General features: G+C 32.5%; 1 protein-coding gene across 1 annotated transcript; it reads right to left on the reverse strand.

Moving 5' to 3' along the window:
- Positions 1-2,991: 2,991 nt before the first annotated feature.
- On the reverse strand, positions 2,992-3,634 carry LOC111408417. Its single transcript, XM_023038179.1, has 2 exons — positions 3,494-3,634; positions 2,992-3,393 (listed from the first exon to the last, which is right to left on the reverse strand). The coding sequence occupies exons 1-2, from the start codon at positions 3,632-3,634 to the stop codon at positions 2,992-2,994; spliced, it is 543 nt and encodes a 180-aa protein (XP_022893947.1).
- Between the last annotated feature and the right edge of the window lie 22,775 nt (positions 3,635-26,409).

Consider the following 26,409-nt stretch of genomic DNA (forward strand, 5'->3'; position numbering starts at 1 on the left):
GTATCAACTCGAATGCTCTAAGGTGATCAAAATATATTTGAATGACATCAACACGACCTTGAAGCCCTTTATAAAGGGCACCTTGGATGTGTTATCCTGTATATACAATTACATGGTTGGAATCAACCCAGTCATTAGTCATAGCTCAACATTGATCAAGGCTTCTGACCTCATGTATAAAAAGAAGCTGCTAAAAGCATCAGATATGGAGCTCCAGAGTAAGAGGTAAATAAGTTGATAATGTTCGCTATAGTGAAGAAGCAAATCTAGTGTACTAAAAGCATGCATCCCTTAACGATGAAAGACAAAAACTATTATATATATGCTAATTATCTAGATATGGGAAAAATATGGACACAATCATGCAAACATGTTATTTTACCTATTGTTCCCCCCAAATTTGCTTGAAAATTGGCTAATTAATGAGATAGTAACTCTTTTTGAATTGCGCAGCTTATCAAAAAAATCAAGTTATTAGTGACACGACCCGTCTCGAATCATCCTAATAGATCGGACACGTGTCGTGCGCCGATGGTAGATACTAATTAAGTGTTGGACCCACCACCAAGGTAACTTTGACTGTGATGAAATTTTAAAAGAATTTTGACAGAATTTCCCTTGAAATATGAACTAAAACCGCCTGAACAATAACCAATTTCCTCAAATCAATACCTATAATATAAATTAGGGTACGCCAGTCCCTAAAAATACAAACTATTCAAATAAAATCCTAGCAAATCAATATTTACTTGCTTTACAACCAACAATTTTCAAACGTAATAAAGATACCAAATATCTAATGAGCCCATAATGAATTTTTTTTTTTAACTACATGTATCCCGAAAGAACGCATACTATATAAACTGATAGAGGATGTCATACAACCTATGATACGTGGCTCAATTCGGTGGTTCGATTGGCTCCAAAACTGCTCAATTCAACTGCTATCTGTCTAATAAAGAAAAAGGTGAAACAAAAAAATGAGCTTAAAGCTCAGTGAGTGGATAGTTTTCAAATAAATAAACTTATCTCATTTATGCATATTTTTTGCAAATTCTTGCACTACTAAAACTTCTAAAAATTCTGAAATCTGATAACACTTTTAAAATCAAACATGAATACATCATAAGATTCTTTGTTCTTCATTCTAGATAAGTAACTGTAAAATGTAATGAATATAAATAATATGACATTTGTGAAAATCTGTGAAATAGTACTGCTGCTCAATACTATAAGTTGAAAGCTTTAATCTGAGAACTGAATAGACTGAATTCTATAATTTGAAATCTGATAAGGTGTAAAAATATTGAAAAATCACACCACAGAGGTACCCAATGATTATCCTTACTCATGTACAGAGTAATCTCGATATACAAAGCAGAGTCGTTCAAATCTGATATTTTGATAATCTGTTCATACGTACGCAGGGCTGCCCCAAAGGCTAATCACCCTAGTACACGGCTCAAAGCCTATGTGTGTACGAGAGTGGGTCCCAAAGACCTCTGATAATCTGGTCATACACTATGGAAAAACATTCACAATAGTGCAGAGCGAGTAAAATCACTATAACTAGTCATACACTGTGGAAACACATTCACAACGGTGCAGACTCGGGTAAAATCACCTGGGTACTTTTTGGTGGTTTTAAAAATAACCCTAGCTATATTGAAACAGTTATATTCAAATATCATGCTAATCAAATGATTTAATTGAATTAAATTTAACTTTAAAACTATCTGATTATAAATCCACTTCATTCTAAAAATCATGCTGTCAAAATCAATTGTATGAAATAATAAATTTTTTAATCTAACATAAATTTAATAAATAATTAATTTTTGAAAAATAAGTTTTATATCCACTCACTCAATACGAGCTACCAACTAAGTCGGTCGGCAAGCTTTTCCAATTTCTTTGTCACTACATGAAATACGTTACAAAATAACTAATTTAATCACTATTAAAAATAAAGAAATAATTTATTTCTAACGATATAAAAATTAAACTAAATTCCCCAAGACTTGCGAATTTTCCTAAATTTTCTTTAATCAATTGGAGCTAATTTCCATTTTCTAATACCTTCACAATTATATATCATATCCAAATTTAACTTCATTCCAATCATAACAATATTTATCCCCTTCATTCCAATGAAAAACTAGCAATCATACTACAACCAAATTAATATATTTATCGTTCCCCAAAATCATTCTTCCAAGTGAATAATTCCATTAACGTAATCATTTCCACAAATAATCCGTGTTCAATCATCAAATTTAAAAAGTAGGGTTTGCCTAAAAAATAAAAAAATTGATATCTCCTTACCTTAGTGTAGATAGAAATGCAATATTGAGCTCCAAGTAGTATTCATCTAAAAAATCTGAAAATTTCGAGCCAAAAATAAAACCCTAGGATTTTAACATAAAATTTATCTACCTCTTGAAGAAAATAAAGAGAAAGGAAAAATGGAAATAGACCTTGAACTACCTCTTTCCTTTATTCTTCTTTCTTTTTCCTTTTTCTCCTTCTCTTTTCTTCCCTCTTTTCTTTCCCTTTTTCTTTCCTTTTTCTTTTTGCCGATTTCTTCTTCTTCTCTGTCGATTATTTTTCTTGTTTCTTGTGTGTGTGTCTGTGTGTGTCTATGTGATTTTAGAGAAAAAAGAAATGGGTCAAAGGCATTTAAATCCCGCTAAATCCAATTTGCAAGAAAAGTCCCACTTCTCTAATATGAGCTAACATTTAAATCCTAAACTTCCCAAAAAATATATAAGTAAATTTTCAACTTCAAATTGTATCAAATTTTACCCTCATATATTGCCAATTGTAAAATAAACCCCAATAAAAGATTTTAGTCAATTCAAGTCCCAATAAAATCATTTATTTCATTTAAGTCCTTAATTGGCTTTGATCTTGAATAGTCAACATTTTTTTTGACTATGAAATTTGAGTTGTAACAATCTTACCTCCTTAAAAGAATTTCGTCCTCAAAATTCAACTGGCATCTGATAAGGTAACGAATAGATGAGGATATTGAACACGCATCTGAGGATCCTTATGCTCCCATGTAACCTCTTCTACTGTCTGATTTTGCCAAAGTACCTTAACAAGTGAAATTGTTTTGTTCCACCGAATTTGTACCTTTCTGTCTAGCATTCTCACTGGCTCCTTTGTATAAGTCAAATTCTCCTTCAAGTGAACTGGATGAGACTCTAGAACATGAGAAGGATCTGCAATGTACTTGCGAAGCATGGAGACATGAAAAACATCATGGATCCGAGATAATTCAGTTGGCAAATCTAATTGATATGCAACTGGACCAATCCGTTCAATAATCTCATATGGTCTAATGTATCGTGGACTCAACTTTCTTTGCTTGCCAAATCTCAACACCCCCTTCCAAAGAGACAATTTAAGAAAAAACTTTATCTCCTACTATAAATTCAAGATCTTTCCTACGTCTGTCTGCGTAATTTTTCTGTCTATCCTGAGTTACTTTCAACTTTTCTTTTAACAATTTCACATTTTTAGATGTCATTTGAACCAATTCAGGGCCTACTAACTTCCTCTTACCATCTCCATCCCAACAAATTGGCGTCCTCCACTTCCGACCATATAAAGCTTCAAAATGAGCCATTTCTATACTGGAGTGGTAGCTATTGTTGTAAGCAAACTCCATCATGAAACAATTGATCCAAATTTTAAATGTCTCAAAGACTAATATATGATATTCTCAGCTTTCATTTTACCAAATCTTAGAAAAATTTATCTAATTTCCAATTTGAAGTTCAAGATGTTACTTTCATATTCTTCAAAACTTCATCCTATGTCCTGATTTGAACTATTCTCTTATTAAAGTCTTTCTTTGAAGTAATTGGCTTAATAACTTTCTTTTGCATCTTCATCCCAATAAAGAAGTATCGGAAATATGCCAATATCATATATAACATTGATTATCGTCACTTCTATCTATTTCTCATATATCACCTCCATGAAAAATAAAAGATTGTCCAAGTTCCCTTAAATTAACAAACCATAGATGATAGCCTATCTTCTGAACTTGTCTTCCTTTAATATTAGCCAAAAATAGATACTCAACTCTACCATATAAATCACTGTCTTATCCATATATGTTTATTAATGTATCTCATGAGTTGACTATATTATTTAAAAATAATTTTGTAACTTCTATCGATTTATCATCAATAATTCAAATACCATTTTGTCTCCACTCTATCTACTTCAAACCTCAAATGAAAATATTAGAGAGTAACTACTTCCATTCTTAACTGACAATATCTGCAAAAATTCAATTGTTCAAAATTTTCTAAAATCCTGATATATTCAACAACAATTGAAATAGCTCATTATGATATACTTTTCCTTTAATTCAATAACACTTAATAATAACATCTACATAACTTCAAGTTCGACTCTTTTAAATAAAAAAAATATACCTTAAACTCCTATAATTGATAAATATTGTTCTCTTTCACAAAGTGATAGCACCACAATTCATAAATTCAACCACAATATAATCAACTATAAATCATGTTTTAATCATGCCTCTTCAACAATCTATCGTATACTCCATAATTAATCATTTTACTTCATAACACATTCTAAACCTTAACATGATCCATTATCATAAATCAAAATCAATTTTTGATACAAGAGTAGATATTTCCTCATAATTTAATCTAATTGCAAAACTTTTACATTTCTAAATCCACACAACTTTGGTGTTCTTTCTTTCTATGAAGATACAATAATCACGTTAATCCATTATAATTCTATACTCTTATTCTATAGAGAGGTCATTGACCTATTGCCAATGCATAAGCTTTCTTGTATATAACATAAAGACCTTTAATTAAGATAATATAATCCAAAAATACAATTTCACAATTGAGTAAGGTTTACATTTGAAAATCACCTTAGACTTAAACTATCCAACATCTCATCTGTATATTCCATAGCGAATAGACCTTGATAAGAATAGCATACTTTAATCATGAGATACAAAATTACAATTGAAAATAACCCAAAAATTACATCACTAAAAATTCATCAAATTCACCTCAACTTTCAAAAATTAGCTCAAGCCTCCAAATGGAATATAATATAACATAATAATACAACCAATAACCGAGACAAAATTAATTAGCTTAATAGCCCAACTATCTCATCGCATTATATTGCTATAGGACAAACATAAATCTCATTTACTTACTATTCACCCGATCATGTAGTCTGGTAATTAATCGTTATATTGTAGGACTTAAAACATCTAATTATATCAATTTTTCTTGACATCACAAAATAATAACCTTAATATTTATCACGTGAACATTTCACACATCAATCTAACACTAAGATTTCATAATTTGATTCTCAATCTCCCTGAATTTCAACTCTACCATTCCTCTTTTCTTCTTTTCTTAATAATTTACATAGCATCACTTCATTCTTCGAACCATACATACTTATATGTCAAAGATGATATATTAATCACGTTTTTTTCCCAATGCATTATTCTTTTTCTGTAATTTAAAAATGAAGACCAACATGCGTTTCTTAGACATCAATCATATCGTTTTCACTAATTTACATAGATATACCTATCCAATAATTCTCTTCCTCCAACAACAATTTATCCCACAATAGGTAGTCTTTGTGAAGTCTATCCATACCTTTCTTTCATTTCTTATAATCAAATAACCCATAATTAATCAAAAATGATTGGAGTTGCATGAATGTCAATTCCCTCGATGCATAACATATACAGTGACACACTATTCTCTACCGATCGATATTCAATATAATATCATCATTTATCATTACTTTTTTTTTCATATACCCAATCTACATAATTAAATCCTTAATATTTCCTTCAATAGTAGTTGAAGCTGTATGGACCCAGATACTTAATTGTTCATGAGTCAACAAAGGGGAAAAACCATAGTCATATTAATTTACTCAAAATCTCTAGGTAAAACATATTTAATAACACCATTTTGGTCATGAATCGACATTCCATATGATCTCATTATTTCTGTCATGAACAAAATTTCTTACCATATCTCCACATCTTGATTTTCTAATACATGTATCTTCCACCAAATACTAAATATGATTACAAATTTCTACAATAATTCTCATAATACCACACTCATTTAGATTTACAAAAGTTATACTCTTCGCTTAACTGCATGTTGGATATACAACGCAATTATTAATAAATTAGAGACAATATAACATGGCGCCAACATGGCACTAACAACTCTCCTTAGGATTAGATAATTCTCAATAACATCCTAATACTTATTATGCTCAAATCAATAAAGTTCATTCTTGTTTCTTAGATGTCATATCCTCGTTATCAGGGCAATATGAGTTTCAAATACCACATCGGAGCCTGTGAGTTCTGCCATCATGCCACGACTAACAATCTCAATGACATGCTATTCTGAGAAAGAAATTCATGAATCACCCAAACTTGAAAACCATTGAACCATGCTCTGATACCAATTGACACGACCTGTTCCGAATCATCCTAATAGACCGGACACGTGTCATGGCCGATGGTAGATACCAATTAAGTGTCGTACCCACCACCAAGGTAACTTTGACTGTGACGAAATTTTAAAAGAATTTTGATAGAATTTCCCTTGAAATATGAACTAAAACCGCCTGAACAACAACCAATTTCCTCAAATCAATACCTATAGTATAAATCAGGGTACGCCAGTCCCTAAAAATACAAACTATTCAAATAAAATCCTAGCAAATCAATATTTACTTGCTTTACAACAAACAATCTTCAAATGTAATAAAGATATCAAATATCTAATGAGCACATAATGAATTTTTTTTTTTAACTACATGCATCCCAAAAGAACGCATATTTTAATATCATAGAGGATGTCATACAACCTACGACGCGTGGCTCAATTCGGTGGTTCGACAAGCTCCAAAACTGCTCAATTTGACTACTATCTGTCTGATAAAGAAAAATGTGAAAAAAATATATGAGCTTAAAGTTCAGTGAGTAGATAGTTTTCAAATAAGTAAACTTTTCTCATTTATGCATATTTTCTATAAATTCTTGCACTACTAAAACTTTTAGAAATTCTAAAATCTGGTAACACTTTTAAAATCAAACATGAATACATCATAAAATTCTTTGTTTTTCATTCTAGATAAGTAACTGTAAAATGTAATGAATATAAATAATATTACATCTGTGAAAATCTGTGAAATATTATTATTGCTCAATATTATAAACTGAAAGCTTTAATATGAGAACTGAATAGACTGAATTCTATAATTTGAAATTTGATAAGTTCTAAAAATGTTGAAAAATCACACGGAAGAGGTAACCAATGAATAGCCTTACTCATGTACAGAGTAATCTCGATGTACAAGGTAAAGCCATTCAAATCTGATATTCTGATAATCTAATAATCTATTCATACGTACGTAGAGTTGTCCTAAAGGCTAATCACCATAGTTTACGACCTAAAGCCTACGTGTGTACGAGAGTGGGTCCCAAAAACCTCTGATAATCTGATAATCTGGTCATACACTATGGAAACACATTCACAATAATGCAGAGCGGATAAAATCACCATAACTAGTCATATACTGTGGAAACACATTCACAACAGTGCAGACTCGGGTAATATCCCCTAGTACTTTCTGGTGGTTTTAAAAATAACCCTAGCTATACTGAAATAGTTATATTCAAATATCATGCTAATCAAATGATTTAATTGAATTAAATTTAACTTTAAAAATATCTGATTATAAATCTACTTTATTCTAAAAATCATGCTGTCAAAATTAATTTATGAAATAATAAATTTTTTAATCTAACATAAATTTAATAAATAATTAATTTCTGAAAAATAAGTTTTATATCCACTCACTCAATACGAGCTACCGACTAGGCCGGTCGACAAGCTTTTTTAATTTCTTCGTCACCACCTGAAATACGTCACAAAATAACTAATTTAATCACTATTAAAAATAAAGAATTTTTTTATCTCTAATGATTTAATAATTGAACTAAATTTCCCGAGACTTGCGAAATTTTCCTAAATTTCCTTTAATCAATCGGACCTAATTTCCACTTTTTAATACCTTCACAATTATATATCACGTCCAAATTTAACTTCATTCCAATCATAACAATATTTATCCCCTTCATTCCAGTGAAAAACTAGCAATCATACTACAACCAAATTAATATATTTATCGTTCCCCAAAATCATTCTTCCAAGTGAATAATTCCATTAATGTAATCATTTCTACAAATAATCCATGTTCAATCATCAAATTTAAAAACTAGGGTTTGCAAAAAAAAAAAAAAATGATATGTCCTTATCTTAGTGTAGATAGAAATTCAAGAATCAATAACTTGAGCTCCAAGTATTATTAATCTCAAAAATCTGAAAATTTCGAGCCAAAAATAAAACCCTTGAATTTTAACATAAAATTTATCTACCTCTTGAAGAAAATAAAGAGAAAGGAAAAATGGAAATAGACCTTAAACTACCTCTTTCCTTTCTTCTTCTTCCTTTTTTCTTTTTCTCCTTCTTTTTCTTCCCTCTTTTCTTTCCCTTTTCTTTCTGCCGATTTCTTCTTCTTCTCTACCTGTTATTTTTCTTGCTTCTTTTGTGTGTGTGTGTGTGTGTGTAATTTTAGAGAAAAAAGAAATGGGTAAAAGGCATTTAAATCCCACTAACTCCAATTTGCAAGAAAAGTCCCTCTTCTCTAATATAAGCTAACATTTAAATCCTAAAATTCCCAAAAATATATAAGTAAATTTTCAACTTCAAATTTTACCCTCATATATTGCCAATTGTAAAATAAACCCCAATAAAAGATTTTAGTCAATTCAAGTCCCAATAAAATCATTTACTTCATTTAAGTCCTTAATTGACTTTGACCTTGACTATTCAACATTTGAATTTTTGACCATGAAATTTGAGTTGTAACAATTAGAGAGGAAGAATTTTCAACACACCTACTCGTGTATAGAATGGTGGTGATGACAAGACTTGAATGCACATGATTTGTCTGCTCGGGGTACCATATTACATCATTGTTTCTAAAATTTTAAGTTTTCAGAAGAAAATGAAATGATTTTTTAAATTTTGTCTATCAAGTCACCACACAAGTAATATCTAGAGAGTTTACAACAGCTTTTTAAAGGAAAACCAAAAAGCAGTAATCATGCCACCATTTAAAACTCTTCCATGAAGCTAAAGCAGTCATAGGGCAACTCTCCTTTGGCAGATAATGATAATTCAGTAGACATATGACGTATCATTTACATATTGTAACACATATAACATCATATGCCAAAGGAGAGAAGCCCTAGAACTGCTTTGCTCACAATTCTCTTTCAGAAGCGGTTCCACAAAAGAGTAAGCCTCTGTGGTTAATCTCCGACCCGAGTCTTTCTACGTATCCTCTTACCGTCTTAGTTCACAGAGTTGGAACTTCGAATTCGAGTGGCATTAAAAAGTGTGGTCTAGAATGAGATTTTATATGGTCTCTTATCCAATGTTGGTTGTGGCTACCTACGGAATAAGAAGTTGAAGAAATAGGATATGCCTTGGTGTTATGCCAAAGATATCCTTTGATGCCTGCTTTTTACAAATTCCACGCAAGGCTCTTTTTCTCTGGTAAAGCTCCTTTGAAATGTGTTAGATTCGAGGTTGCATGATCTAGACTTTCAAGTATCAAGTTGAAACACCTCGTCTAAACGCTGATATAGAGTGCATACACATATATGTCAAAGAACGAGGTTATAATTTTCATTAATGGATAACAACGAGACTTGATTCTAAGACTTGTGTTTATTTCATAATTAAGTCGTCATCTAAAATTTAAGCTAATAGATAGCACTTGACAGATATTTATTTCTCTTTAATCGTCTACACACTCCGTCACGTACAAACCAGGTTCACCTTTTCATATCTAGCACTAGGATGATTGGGAAGCGGCGAGAGTAGAACCCAAGAAAAAATTTATCCGATCCAAGGTAATCACCTCGTCTAAAACTTAATAAGCTAATAAGAGTCAATATGTATATTCATTTAAATTTAATTTTCAACAGTTACATCACTCTCAAACTGTGGGCGTATGCTTTGAAGTGTAGGAAAGAAGATATAATTCAAGAGTTGAAAGGAAGATGCCAACTTTAGACTACAGGAGGTGGCAGCAAACTTTAGATATTGAGGTATATCCAAAATCATATTCTTCTGATTTTCTATTTGCCATATGCTTTAGATTTTCTTATACATTTAGTACTCGAGAGGTATGGTTTCGTATATATACCTTCAAGTTTACTAAAATTGAAAAAGGCGACGAACATCAGGCCTGACCTCCAATAGACAAACGCATAATAAACCATAAAAATCAAGTTTGAATTATGATTTGGACTTGGCACTTGGGGTGTTGAGAATTTCAAGAAATGCTTGAATGAGAATGCCAATTTTATCCAAATAAATTAAATTAAATAACAAAAAAGGTGCTTTCCTAACATTAAAATGTAACGGGTGATTTGTGTATTGATTTGTTAATTGTTGGATATGTATACGTGTTTTAGATTTTTCTGTTATTCTTTATTGAAGGTAAGAGTAAGACGACACTTTCTCCTCCATATTATTTACGTAAGTAGGCCAAACCTCAAATTTGGTCTTTTTTAAAAATAAAATAAAATAAAAATGGTGCAACTAAAATTGACTACCATTTTGGTAGCAATTGGTTTAGAAATTCAAGTAATATCGTAAGCTTAAAGTGGATGGAATTTGTGAACTTTTTAGTAGTGATTTGATCCTTATTTTTTGCAAAAATAAATTTTGTAATAGTGATTTATTTATTTATTTATTATTATTATTATTATTTTTTTGAAAATGTGTGGTTAAAAAGTATGGAAAAACTTTAAGTTTACATATAATTTTTTTTATTAAATAATGTGTGGTTCAAAATGAGTTTGGAGAAAAATAGATTTTTAAAAATGGGACTCAAACAACGAAAAATATGTATTCTTGAATATAGTGCTTTTGAATTATGTATATATACCGTAAAAGAAAAAAAGAAGTATATTGTAGAAATGTATCCTCTTGAAGATTCAGGGTTACATAAATGTAAAATCTGGGAAAAAAAAATATAAAGGTTATATATTCAAAGTTCATAATAAAATCTAGCCCCCCGTTTGAGTATGAAAACTCATTTTAACTCTACATTCTTTTAATAAAATATTGTACATATAAACTTAAATTTTTCTCTAATTTTTAACCACATTCTCAAAAAAAAAATAAAAAAAAAATTAATATTACAAAATATATTCTTCCAAAAAATGGTTTCAAACGGTCGCCTAGTAATGTGAACCAGAACTTTGGAGCTATGCTAAAAAACTGATACAATTTGCTACTAGCATGATGTCTAGTATTTCTCTCTCCTCCATTCTTCTTTGTTAACCATTATTTTCCTGATATTTACACATTGAAGCCGGATTTTTGTGTGAAATCTTGCTTAAGCTATGAAGATTTTAGAATATTATTGTAGACGGATTAAAAACACATTCGAAAACGTGGTGATTTTAAGGTATGTCATTTATAAAATGATTCGCGTACTCACATATTTAATTGATCTTATCATTTCACCTCACACGTGGAGACAATCACACTTTATACATATAGTATGATCCCTTCTCAATCTGTTATGTTCCCTATAATTTCTCACGCCATTTCTCATTAACGGGCATATTTCGATGGATCTTAAAGTGATCGCAAGTCACGATCCCAAAAATGGAGGCCAAATTTTAATAGTTTTTACTACATCTTGTCAACGTCAATCCAACCTTGCACTCTGAATGAGTGTATTTTCAACAAAATATAGAATCTTTAGAAAAAAGAAAACACAAAGATTCAATTGATGTTTTGATCGCAGTTGGAATACCTCCGAGTGGACAGCTAGTTGATACCATCTATGGTAACACCAATGTTTTGAAAACCATTACGGTCATCAACCTGGAAAATGTAATGGGTCAAAGGTCAAAAGGTTCAATTGAGATCGAATCGGATGAATAAATAAATATAAAAATAATAAAATACTGCAAAAAAAAATTTTTCTTTTTAATTTTCATATTAATAATTCAAAATAAATCTATCTTTGTTAACTAGATTCATATGTTAAAATAGTTTGCTTTGTTAAATTAAAATAGTTTAAACTTATAGGCAATGATATCTAACATTAATATATTAATAATCAAATGCAAATTAAGTTAAATTTGAAAATAAAATAAATGAAAAGATGAAGGTGGATATTACAATTTAGTTAGTTGAGATTCAAATGGATATATATATTTGAAAAATGGTTTTGATGGACATTTTAACATTTTTTGTTATGCTACTATCCTACATTGGAAGTTTATGAAACCATTGAAGAGAAATGCATCTATAAAATGCATTGTCTCACATTGAAAGTTTACGAAACCAATTGAGAGAAATTTATCCATGAAAGGAGCATGACATCCAATATTTTTCTATGGGCCTTGGAATTATAGTTTATGAGGCTCATTAATGAAGTTGAAATTTTATAAAATAAAAAAAAAAAGGTAAAACCACAAAACCGCAACCGATTTATTGTTAAATTGGTCGGATCAGTGGTTTTTAAAAGGTTTTGTCATAATCGGTTAACCGGGCATGATTGTCTCGGCCCTACCGATTCGTTGGGTAACACCACATAATTTTGGATTAGGATACGTTTTGATGCTTGAAAGTGACTATTTGAAAATTACTTTTCCTATACTCATTTTCAACCATACATTCTACAAACAAAATTATTTTCAAATATTTTTGTAACTTTTCTATACTTTTTAACTATTTTAACTATACATTTTCCAAGTAATAACTTTTCAAATAATCCCTTTCACATAAGCACTGAATTATTCAGAATATAATTGGATAACAAAAGTTACAGTGACAAATTTTAATTATTTTCCTTAACCTTTCCCTAAAATTGAAACCTCGGCAAATTGAAAAAATTAATTTCCAAATGGAGTCTTTTTAATAAATTTTGGTTGACCCAGTAATTCCAGAACCTAGTGACAAACTGTTGTATATACATAATTGGGGGTACTTGCACATGTACTCTTACATTTGGAATCATTTTGAGAAATCATGAGAAATCTGGGGTTAAAAGATGAATACATTTCTCTCGTTCATAACACACCATAAAATTTGCAAACCTAAAAAACGAGTTGATCAGCAGCTAGAAAATTTCCACTCTTCCACGCTCGAAATCAAGGAAAATCGAAATCATAAGAGGAAATCTTGCACAAATCAAGTCCAAACAAGATAAAGGGTTGTTTCAACTACTTTTTCTTCAAAGTCAAATCTACAAATAATCAATAAAAAATTACAAGTTTTTATGTTACGGATTTTTTATTCAATTAGTTCATATTTTGTTTAATTTTGATGTTGTTGAGATTTTTATATTATAATAAATATGAAATTTCATCTTTAGATTAATAATTTTAAGTTAGTATATATTAAAATTCAGATATTTATGAATTTGATTGAGTTAATATATATATATATATATATATAAAATCAATTCAAGTGATGCATGCAACATGTTCGTAAAAATGAGAATGTGAAAAGTGACATTCATTGTCACCTTTATCATAAAAGGTTGCAGTTTATATCACTCGAATCCCTTTGAAACAATTAAATAGATGCATACACGCGCGTTTTTGAAAATTTAAATATGACTATAAATTCAAACCTTGTTTTACATTAAAAAGTGATATAATGTAATGAATTTGATGGAGTTAATCGGGGTTTTAAATAATGATATTTTATAGTTCTTCTGATGAAATATGGCTTAATTCATGTTATATTGTGTCAAATAGGAAAACTCGATAGTTCATGAAGAATTTGAGAAGCAAATTAAAAAATAGTGAAAATGGCCACAGACATAAAAAATAAAAAATAATAAAGAAAATGGATTGAGTCGATTTAAATCTAATGCCCAATTAAATTGAAATTCACTAAAGTCCATGAAACCCAAAGCCCATATCACCTTTTTGAATAAATAAATAAACAAATAAATAAAAAATCATAATTACTCAATTATTCATTTTAATTTAATATAATTGAGTGATTATCAAAATTAGCACAAATTTCTCCTATAAATAGGACAATGGTCCATAAGGAAGAAGAAAACAAGAAGTGAAAGTAGAGAACACAATCACGAAGTGCTAAAAAATTTCAAAGCCGGACATAGAGGAGAAATCCTCTCATCTAAATCCGGTGAATTCCAAGAAGATCAACATTTTCTTTGAATCAAACAAGTTCAAACCAAGTTCAAGAAGATCGAAACCTTCTTCGAATCAAATCAAATTCAAGTACCGAATAGATCAAGTCTCAACAAATTAAATTTTCAACAAATTCTCGAAGATTAAGATTCAAGTCAAGTGACCCATCCTCTTCAAATATTCAGATCATTAATCAGAGGATTTTTGCAATTACAAAAATGTCAACATCCCTTTTATTTTCTCAAAAATACAATTTGTGACAATTTTTGTATTTTAATACACAAATTTCTTGGCACATCCAGTGAAACCTTCTTATCCCCTCATCTTTTGATCTCAGAATCTTCAAATTTCAATCACTATATAAGCAATGGCACGCCAAAAGACGAAACAAGCTATGACTCATCTTGAAAACACACTGGCCGAACTCTTCCACGCAACCAGGGCTCAAACAAAAATTGGGCAAACTCAACTAGTCCCACCACTGATGAAGTTCTCCAACAAAGATAAAATGAAAATTGCTTTAAAAAGCCATACTCTTATTCAACAGAAAAGACCATGAGTTCAGCAAAAAGCTCTCGTTCAGGCTCCGTCTCCAGTGACAAATCCTTGTTTAGATCTTCTCATACCTCTTCTCAGCAAAGGTGGGAAGACGATGCTTTATCCGAAGAATCACTTGAACCAGTGATGGTCACGGAAGCGACATCGGGCTTAGATGATTGAATTTAACAAATGGCTTTAGCCATTGAAAAATTAACTAAATCACTATAAGACAAAGATTCATATATTGATGCACTCATGCATAGGCTAGAGTTGCAAAAATTCGATTGTTAAGGAAGATCAGGAAAATTTAGGATCTTCCAAGGCTAAAGAACTAGAAGTCCATGAGCGCTAACAGAAGCAAGACATGCATGATCGGACATTTGTTCAAAACGTGTTGCATGACACCACTCAATTCTCCATTGACTCTCTGTCTGTCCAACAACTTCAACACATGATTGCAGACAACATTCATGCCCAGTATGGTGGTTCATTGTAATCTTCATTGGTGTATGCCAAGCTCTATAGTTGTTGAATCGATGAAATGAAAATGCCACTAGATTACCAACCTCCAAAATTTCAATGTTTTTATGGAAATGGCACACCAAATCAACATGTTGCTCATTTTATTGAGACGTGTAATAGTGCAGACACTTACAAGGATACTATGGTGAAATACTTCGTACACTCTCTCAAAGGTGCCGCGTTTGAATGGTATATGTACTTACTAGCAGGTTCAATTGATAGTTGGGATCAACTCAAGTGAGAATTCCTAATACGCTTCTATAGCACCTGGTGAACTGTCAGCCTTTTAGAACTTGCTCGAACGAAGCAGAGCGAGAAAGAGCCCATTGTAGAGTAAATCAAATGCTGGAGGAACCTCGTGCTTAATTGTAAAGAACGAATAAACGAAGCATCTTCCATTGACATGTATGTGCAAGGCATGAATTGGGGATTACTCTACAATCTCCAAGCAAATATGCATCACTCATTTGAAGAATTTGCGACACGTGCTTATGACCTGAAGTTCCAAATTGCAAGGTATAGGAGTTATTTACCAAGTGAAATAAAGAAAGACGTCAAGGCTGGTAAATCCAAAAAAGTAATGACAATTTCTACTATTTTTGTAAAGATAGCCTTCCAGAGGTCGGGCTCAAACCAAAATCGAAACCAGAGTTCGGACCTAACAAAAGACAAGTCCAAGGCATAGGTCATGCAACTCTGAAAGAACTTGAAGGAAAGGAGTACCATTCTCAGATTTTGAAGTTTTTGAAATTCTGGATCAACTCCTTGAACAGAAGATAATAGAACTTTCAGTACCAAAAAGACTCGAGAAAACTGGTAAGATCGATCATATTAAATACTATAAATTTCATAGAATCATTAGCCACCCTATGGGAAAATTCTTTGTCTTGAAATATCTTATTGTTTGCCTGGATAAAGAAAATAAGATCAAATTTGAAACCGAAAAAAATCCAATAGCCGCCTGCTAGATGGTTTTATTTGGATCATTTGATCCAATTCCCATTGCAGGGAAGAAACAGATATTTTCTAATACACACAATGACTGTAAATCCTCAATTGAGGAGTTTGGACCTCAACTTCTTGAAGGAGCCATCCTGGTGGAGTTTGAGGTAGACGGAGAAATACTGTTAGTTATGTCTATCTAGGGATGGATGAACCAAGTGCACCCAATCGTCCAACCTTTTATGAAATTATTACAAGTAATTTGGATGTTTGGGATTCTGATTTAGAGTCCGAAGATAAGATCGGCGAAGGTTGATCCACCTTTATAAGCAAGAAAGAGAAACAGAATACCAAACAAAAGGGGTAAAATGTCACCTTCTACACCTTTTGCAGGACCAAAGGTAGAAGAACGGGGTATGAAAATTCAACCCAATAAAGAAGAAGCACTAGAGGAAGATCAAGGAGCATGGACCTTTGTGAAAAGACGTCGTCGAAAGGCTCCACGACTCCCAAATTCTAGTGTTTATGACAAGAAATCAAGACCAAGGAACAACCAAAGAAAAAGGTCTAAAGCTAAGTGAAGAGTATTCACTAAATCAACGGGGTTGGAAGCTGCTTCACTCATTCCTCCTAGACTACCAACCTTGGGTGATTATTTTCCCAAGGATTACTTTGACAATGGATGTTTTACCTCCAATGTTATCAATGTGAAGAAGAAAAATGAGATGAAGAATACATCAGGATAGAGTTCAAAGTAGAAGAATACTATCTCACGACTCAACAGTAATCTAAATGAGTTTAACAGGGTCTTTTAGTCTTCATTTTGATGATCGAATGACTTTGATCACAACATTAATCAATCCAAGCGAATACGAAGGCAAAGTCTTAGAACATATTGAATCTACAACTCGACAAGATTGTATGGTTGCCATAACATTCGATGATGAAGATTTATAATTGGGTTCTTGTTTACATAATAGACCACTGTGTGTTAGTGGTTATTTTCGACAATGTAGGCTAAATTACATAATAATCGATTGTGGATCTGCTGTGAACATTATGCCGATCAAAATAATGAAGATAATTAGTAGTAATGTTGATGATATGTCCAGAAGCAAAATCATGATTCAAAAATTCAATCAAAAAGGTCAGCGAGCCATTCGCATGATTTGCCTGAAACTGCAACTAGAAAAGTTAATCTCCTCATCTCTCTTTCATGTCATTGATGCTAAAACATCATACGAGTTACTTCTTGGGAGTGTTTGGATATATGAAACTGGAGTAGTACCTTCGACTTGACACCAATGCTTCAAATATAATCGAGATAGAGAAGTTAAATGTGTGGTATCTGAGTTTAAACCACTTCTTAAAGAAGAATCTCATTTCGCTGATGCCAAATTTTACATGGAGGATGAAGAGTGCAATTCTGCTGGTTGACCATGCCTGGATTCAAAATTAAAGAAGATACAAATGTTCATGATACGTCTAGTGCTGCTCAATCTCATTATCAAAGGCAAGTCAAAATTTACATTCGAAAGATTCTCTAGAGGCAAAAAGACCTCAAATAGAATCAACCGATATTGAGGTATTGAGAAAATAATTAACTATTCCAATACCTTGTATTTTGAAATTTCTTTTGCCCTATCAAAGTATGGCGGTCCTGAAGGAACATAAACTTACTCGGAAGCTTCGACTTCTATTTTAGACATGTCAAAGCTTTGTATTTCTAAGTCGTCTAAATAAGAAGGTGCTGTTGAATCAAAACAGACTTTCAAAGGATGTTGCAATCCTCAAGTAAAAAAGTTGTTTGTAAATGCTGGGTTTAAAAAGGAAAGCTAAAAAATTAGGTGATCTTGATGTTGTCCTTGCAGGAGGGCATGCCCCTTCTAATTTTGATGGAGCCCTGGTGTCTCGACCCAGGTATGGTTTGGGATATGATCTCAATCCATTGAGAAAGTTTAATGTCAAAAAGGATTCCTCAAACCGCATCATATTCAAAATTTATGAAATTGCAAAAGAGAAACCAGAACAACTGAGATCTTCAGTGCTTAATTGAATTGAAAATGAGAATGCCAAAGTTTTGGTGTTTAAAAGGTTAAAAGAAAAACCCTCTCCAGCGGTCGACATAAAAGGTAAAGCCTCTATCTTTCAAAGTTAAGTGAATGTCCTTCTTCTTCTACCCAAATTAACATAAATGCACAAGCTTCCCAGATGTCATCCCAAAGACAATCTGTATTTTTTCGACTTGGATTTAAAACTTCTTATCCAAGTCCGAAACCTCAACGATCAAGAAGAAAATGAAGACGTCAAAAAGTTCGCCCATCCTTAAAAGGCAATAAAGATAAAGAAGAAGTCTCTGTCAATCGCATAGCTTTCGAAAAAACTCTCGACTCAGAATCTGAGTCCGAAGGTTCTGTCATAACGGATGAACTCGAACCAGCCTTCTACATTTGAAGAATGTGGACAAGCTATTATGGATGATTTGAAACAATTGAACTTGGGGATCGAAGAAGACCTGAGACCAGTATTTGTAAGTACCCTCCTTAGTCAAAAAGAGGAATTCAAGTATATTAATTTGCTTCAGGAATACAAACACGTGTTTGCATGATCTTATAAGAAAATGTCGGGGATAGATCCTAAGGTTGCAATGCATTATCTTGCAGTAAGACATGGAATTCGACCGATCAAGCAACCTCAAAGAAGATTTCGATCAGAATTGATCCCTTAAATTTAAGTAGAAGTCAACAAACTTATTGACGCTGGATTCATACGCGAAGTAAAATACCCAACTTAGATCGCGAATATTGTTCGTATCAAAAAGAACAATGGGCAATTACGAATTTACGTTGACTTTTGGGATCTAAATCAAGCATGTCCAAAAGATGATTTTTCACTTCCGATAACAAAGTTGATGGTGGATGCAACTACCAGATATAAAGTCTTATCTTTTATGGACGAATTTTCTGGATACAATCCAATACAAATGAATTCAAAAGATGAGGAACTTACATCATTCTGTACTCCTAAGGGCATATATTGTTACAAAGTTATGCCTTTTAGATTAAAAAATGTGGGGGCAACCTATCAGCGAGCAATGCAAAAAATTTTCGATGACATGCTGCATAAGAACGTAGAATGCTATGTAGATGATCTTGTTATTAAAATAAAAAGATGTGACGATTATTTACAAGATTTACGAGATGTTTTCAAAAGACTTCGAAGACATCAATGAAGATAAATCTGTTGAAATGTGCATTTGACGTCATTTCTGAAAAATTTCTTGGCTTCATTGTTCAACACTGGGAATTAAAATAGAAAAATTAAAAATTGATGCCATAATCAACATACCAGAGCTAAGAAATGTATATAAGTTGAAAAGTCTTCAAGAAAAACTTGTATACATTCCAAAATTTATCTCTAACATTGCCAAACGTTGTCATTGATTCAACAAATTGGTGAAAAAAGATGTACCATTTGAATGGGATGACGCTTGTCAAAATGCTTTCAAAAGCATTGAGCAATATTTGTCTCATCCACCAGCACTCACAGCTCCAGTCTTAGGGAAGCTACTGACTTTTTATGCTATCACAAACAATCAATCTTATTTCAAAGATTGATCCATTGAAGTACATAATGTCCAAGCCGATTCTTTCTAGATGGATTGGAAAATGGACACTGTTGTTGTCTAAGTTCGATATCAAATTCATTCCACAAAAGGCCATTAAAGGATACACTTCAGCAGGTTTCCTTACTGATAACCTAATTTCAGTGGAATGGGAACTTAAAGAAGACCTTCTCGATGAAGAAGTTCTATTCACCAAAAGTCATACCATCATAGAGGCTATACTTTGATGGGACAGCCTGAAGTTATGGTGCTGGAGCAGGAGTAGTTAGTGTTACTCATGATCTCGTCATACCCTATTCTTTTGCCTTAACAGAGAAATGTTCAAACAACGTGGCAGAATATCAAACCCTTATCCTTAGCTTAGAGACGATTTTAGCTATGGATATTCACCAGCTGGAAGTCTTTGGAGATTCTAAATTGATAATCAGCAACTTTTAGCTGAGGATGAAGTACGTAATTCAGATTTGAAGCCATTTCATAAATATGCATCAATGCTTATGAGACGATTTGATTCGGTAAAAATCAAATTCGTCCCTAAAAGTGAAAATAGAAAAGTTGATGCCTTAACTAATTTGTTCGTTGTTTTAGCTTAGTCAGATGAAGGTTTCTCCCACTCCATATCAATTGCTCAAAGATGGGTATTTCCATCGTTGCTACCTAGCAATTTGGAAGAGAACAATAGCGTCAAAGTAGTTGAAGATGAGGAAAGAGGAGATTGGAGAAAACAAATAATCTATTTGCTTCAACATCAAAAGCTATCAGATAATTTACGATGAAAAACTGAAATTAAGAGGCGTGCCTCTCGCTTTGTTTTTTATAAGGGAACACTTTGTCAACGATTATTTGATAGAGTTTTCTTTCAATGCTTAAGTAATGACGAAGCAACATAAGTCATGGAAGAAGCCTACTCTGAAATCTGTGGTACCCTTCAGTTTGGACCCAAACTCCATTTTTGAATAAAGATGATGGAGTATTACTGGCCAACTATGGTACAAGACTCCATGGATTATGCAAGAAAATTCGAAGCTTGCCAAGTCCATGCGAATTTTATCCATCAACCTCCGAAACCATTACATCTGACAGTAGCTTCATCGTCGTTAAATGCATGGGGTTTTGATATAATTGGACCTATAACCACAAAGTCTTTAGCGAAGCATGCATACATCCTCGTGGGGAAACGACTACTTCTTTAAGTCGGCTGAAGCCGTCCATCGAAGGAAATAAAGAAAGAAAATGTTGCAGATTTCATTCGTATCCAAATCATTTATTGATATGGTATCCTGCGGTACATCATAACTGATAATGGCAAACCATCTGCAATAGCCACATAAACAATTTATGTGCAAAATTTGGGTTCAAACAGTACAACTTGTCCATGTACAATGCAGCAGCTAACGAATTGGTAGAGGCGTTCAAAAAATATTATGTAGTCTGCTAAAGAAGGTTGTTTATAAATCAAAAAGAGATTGACATGAAAAAATCGGTGAAATCTTATGAGCTTATCGAACTATTTATCGGACTTCAACCCAAGCCACTCATTACACCTTAGTATATGGGGTGAAAGCTATACTTCCTTTGGAGTGTCAAATCCCGTCACTTCGAATTGTCATCCAAGAAAGTTTGACAATGGAAGGAAATGCCCGTCTTCGATTGGAAAAGTCAGAAGCTTTGGATGAAAATAGTTTAGAAGCGCAAATGCACCACGAGTGCTATAAAACTCAAATGGCGAAGTTTTTCAACAAAAGGTACGACCAAGATCATTTCAAGTATGAGTCAAGTACTTTTCGTGCGCAGGTCGATCATAATCACAAGAAAAACTGGGGACAAATTCTAGCCTGAATGGAATGGCCCATTTCTTGTTACTCATGCATTCACTAATGGAACATACAAGATCGTCGACAAAGATAGATAGCAAATCGGGCCTGTCAATGGAAAATTTCTAATGCGTTAATACGCCTGAGATTCTTTATTTTTTAATTGTAAAAAAGAAAAAAATTGTGTTCTTGCAATGAAATACGTTCGATTTGATCCCATTTGGGTATGTAGGCAGTTTGAATAAATTATAAATTCAAGTTCAGTCATAACTAATAAATTCATTCAATCTGTTTATCACTTTTGCAGTAAAAAGAATACACAAGAAAATGAAGAAGAAAAGTTCATTAAAAAAAAAAATTGGTAAGTCAAAATTCATACAATATGGTCTTAAGAAAAAAAAAGATCAGAAAGTCTCAACTTCATCAGTATCACTCACCATTGATCACTTGCGAGAAACTATCTTCAAGGGCCTTACTTTTCTGGTCAATGGATGCCATGTTAACGACATCCCTGGTCTGTGATTTCTCCAAGCATACTCTTTTGTTCCTAATGGGCTTGAAGTTCATCATGAAATCTGTCTAACTCAAAGGTTAGCTGACTAATTCTGCCTTCCAGTAAAGAACACATGGAATTCTCTACTTCTAGCCGAATGTTCAAAAGTTTCAACTGCTCAACTTTTTCTTCAACGATTGTACACTTCAAGTGTTGCTTTCTTTTAGATAAGTAAAAGTCAACTTCTTTAAAAAAACACATCTATGCATTTTATCAAGGGTGCTAGATCTGTATGGAATGAGTTGGTAATCACGTTTTGAAGAATTAAATTATTTTCATCCCACCAAAATCAAATGTTGAAGAATGCATGCTTCAAGACGTCCTTAAAACACTTTTGAAGATAATTAGTCAGGGCTCTTTGTAGACCTTCAAATAAGGAGACCTTTGCGTAATTCCAGGTAGAGGACTAGACAAGAAAAAGCAAATTGGCGCAGTCCGATGATTGTTTGCCTTTAAAGGCAGAATGTTAACTAATGCCAACGAAGATGGAACGAGTGGGACTTCTTGATTAATCTCTGAAATGTTAACTCTCACAATCCCTGAATTCATTTCATTTTCATTATTAAAATTACTCATTATAAGCACCGAAGTACCTTCATTGATGGTGCTCGGATATTTGCAAGTAGGGTCGTGAGAATCATGAATACCATCTATTCCTTGAAGTATATCGATTCGCTCGTCATTCTTGTCAGTCTGATCTTGCAAAAAGTTTGGTTTTATGGATAAATTTAGTCCTTCAGGATCGAAGGACGAGAATGACGGGCGAATCGATGCTCATGTCGCCTCGAACTCGAGGACAAGAATGACAGGAGAATCATGAATACCATCTATTCCTTTATGCTCATGTCGCCTCGAACTCGAAATGCTGGTATGTTCCTTGTTTTTCGTTTGCTACTCTCTCTTTTTTCTTACCTTCTTTTTGCAAGATTAGACTGACGAGAATAACTCTTGTTCTCATGAGCATAAACGCCTCGGAGAAAATAAATTGCAGCCCAAGCATAAAGAAAATATCCAGGAAATGAGTTTAAAATTGAGCCAAGGTCTGGGTTTGTTTGATGGTAAGATGTTCGTGTAAGTCCTCTATAAATGCTCGATATGGGTGGAACTAGGCTGTAAGTGTACCCCCTGCCATACTAGAAGATGCTGTAAAGTCTCAACTCTTATACATTCGTTCCCAAATGAAAGAATAAAGAGATAAAGCCATAAGGAGAGATAAGCTGCTATCTCCAATTCCTCTTCTTCTTCAATAGATAAAGATACTAGCAAATTTTGTTAATGACGCCGATCACTACGAGAAGTATCTATTGGCTTTTCTACCACTACGGGCTTTTGTATTTCTTTTGATGCTCTTTGATGATGCCTCTTGAATGGATTTAAATTTATAGCATTCTTATAATTTTGTGTTGGCGAGGATTCTGGACACAACCATTCTCGTGAAACCAAAAAATCAGTCCAATTTTCATGAGTAACCTAATCAAATTCATTCGCATTGGTGATCAACGCGAAGATATTAAAAGGTTACAAACAAGACTTGGGAAGGCAATCCGTCAACTCTAAAAGGCTTGGCACTATTTTCTCTTAGTAATGACCCATGATCGAAAGCCCACTTATCTCGTGGATGTCCCAAAGAGAAATGCCAATTTCACCATTGGCAGTCACAAATGTATTAGTCTCTGGACACTAAACCTCACAAAAAGTTTTATAGATGGAGTTCAGGCGATGGTAATCTTTTGTAAAAGAATCGACCGCAAAAGCTAATTCTCAAAGATTCCTCTTGAGTAGAAGTTTTTGGACCCATAAAGGCTACTCCAATATTTTGGAAGAAAAGAAATCTCTCCTCCACTGGCCAGTGTGCTTCCTCGTCATATTTCTTTATTGTCAATCATGTCACAAATTACGGCATTTCGGATGCACTCTATGCTCTGGGAATGATGAGGCAGAAGACACGGAAAGAGAAGATGATTGTTAGAGCTGTTGGACTTGCCAGTATCCAAACTCTTGTGACATTCACTAATGATGGGCATATGTAACTCCGACAATGGCTCTAGAAGGTCAGGAGAAGGATCTGTCGTTGGCTTATGGATGCTAAATTTAAGTTCAACTCGTAGGTCAGTCTGGTGAATCTTTGGTCCTCAATGTGTACAGATGTTTGCAATTGTAAGTTTGTCTATAAGCATATATTTACAACTCTTAAAATAATTGCAGTATTAAAATTTAATTTCCACACCAAAAAAATCTCGAACCTCAAAATCCTTGATTAGCTCCAAAAAATTGAATCCATGAAAAGAAATGAAGAATATTAGTTTCGACTTCGTCAAAACAACCATACAAATAATAATAATAATAATAATAATAATAATAATAATAATAATAATAATAATAATAATAATAAAGGTTCAAAATAAAATGACAATCCGAAAAAGAAAGAAAGAACTAGGACAAGAAGAAGAAGAAGAAGAAGAAGAAGAAGAAAATGAAACACAAAAAAATGAGAAAGAAACGTGTAAAAAAAAAAAATGAGAGAGAGAGAGAGACAAAAAAATAAATAAAAAGCAAATGGAAAAAGTGGGTTATGTCGAAAACAACATAGACTAATTCCAATTAATGGAATTGGTGGTTCCAATTCCAACAATTGGAATTTTGTTGGAATTCGTTCCATTTATTTTTCGCCGCCAGAAACAAGAGATAATTTTTTTTAAAAATGAAAGAGAAAGAAAGAAAATAAAGAGAAAGAAACACAAAAAAAAGGGATAAAGGTTTCTATCAAAAAAACCAATTGAAATTGCAATTGGAACGGAAAAAAGGAGAGAGAGAAAGAAGAAAATTTTATTTTACCTCTATTTGCAAGATTTAACAAACTTATTTTCAAATCTCGTAATTCATTCATATGAATGGGTGGGTATCGGACTTCACTTAAACCCAATTTATCAAAAACACAAAAAGCCTGTTCAGATTCAAATTTTTTATAGATGGTATAAAATAAATAAATAATCAAATAACATAAAAAAATTCTTATTCTCAAATTTGAAGGATAAAAATTTTAATAAATTCACGCTTTATTTCCAAAATTTTCCATCTGTATTAATTTACTGATGGGAAGTTTGAGTTCAAATCAAATATAAAATTGAAAAAAAGGGGAAAAAATGGAACAAATGGAAAAAAAAATTCAAAAATAAAGAAAATAGACTGGGCCGATTTAAATTATTAGCCCAATTAAATTGAAGTCCATCAAAGTCCATGAAACCCAAAGGCCCATCTCATATTTTTAAATAAATAAATAAACAAATAAATAAAAAATCATAATTACTGAATTATTCATTTTAATTCAATATAATTGAGTGGTTGTCAAAATTAGCACGAATTTTCTCCAATAAATAGGACCAATGGTCCATAAGGAAGAAGAAAGCAAGAAGTGAAAGCAGATAAGGCAATTACGAAGTGCTGAAGAAATTTCAAAGTCGGAGAAAGAGTAAAAATCATCTCATCTAAATCTGGTAAACTCCATGAAGATCAAAATCTTCTTCAAATTAAACAAGTTCAAGCCAAGTCCAAGAAGATCAAAGTCTTCTTCAAATCAAATCAAATTCAAGCACAAGTCCAACCCCAAGTAAGAGTCCAACCCCCGAAATCCAAATGTCGAATAGGTCAAGTCTCAATAAATCAAATTTTCAACAAATTCTCGAAAATCAGGATTCAAGCCACATGACCCCTCGTTTTCAAATATTCAAATCATTAATAAGAGAATTTTTGTAATATTACAATTATAAGAAGGTCAACATCACTTGTATTTTCTCAAAAATACAATTTGTAACAATTTCTGTATTTTAATACACGAAATTCGTCGTACAATGGCGAAATCCAAAAAGTCGAGGACTAAATTGCAAACAATCCATTGATGAGACGGATGACAAAATGAAGATCAAAGATGCCAAGGATTTAATTGGAAGATAAAGGAACAAGATTATAAGAGAAAATAGCTCGATTGGATCAAATACAAAGTTTGGAGAGTAAAATGCAATATTTCAAAAGTTGAGTCGAATTGTAAAACAACGATTCAAGAATTCCAAGAGTCAAATGG

Source organism: Olea europaea, chromosome 13 (genome assembly GCF_002742605.1).
Source record: "Olea europaea var. sylvestris chromosome 13, O_europaea_v1, whole genome shotgun sequence".
NCBI lineage: Eukaryota > Viridiplantae > Streptophyta > Magnoliopsida > Lamiales > Oleaceae > Olea > Olea europaea.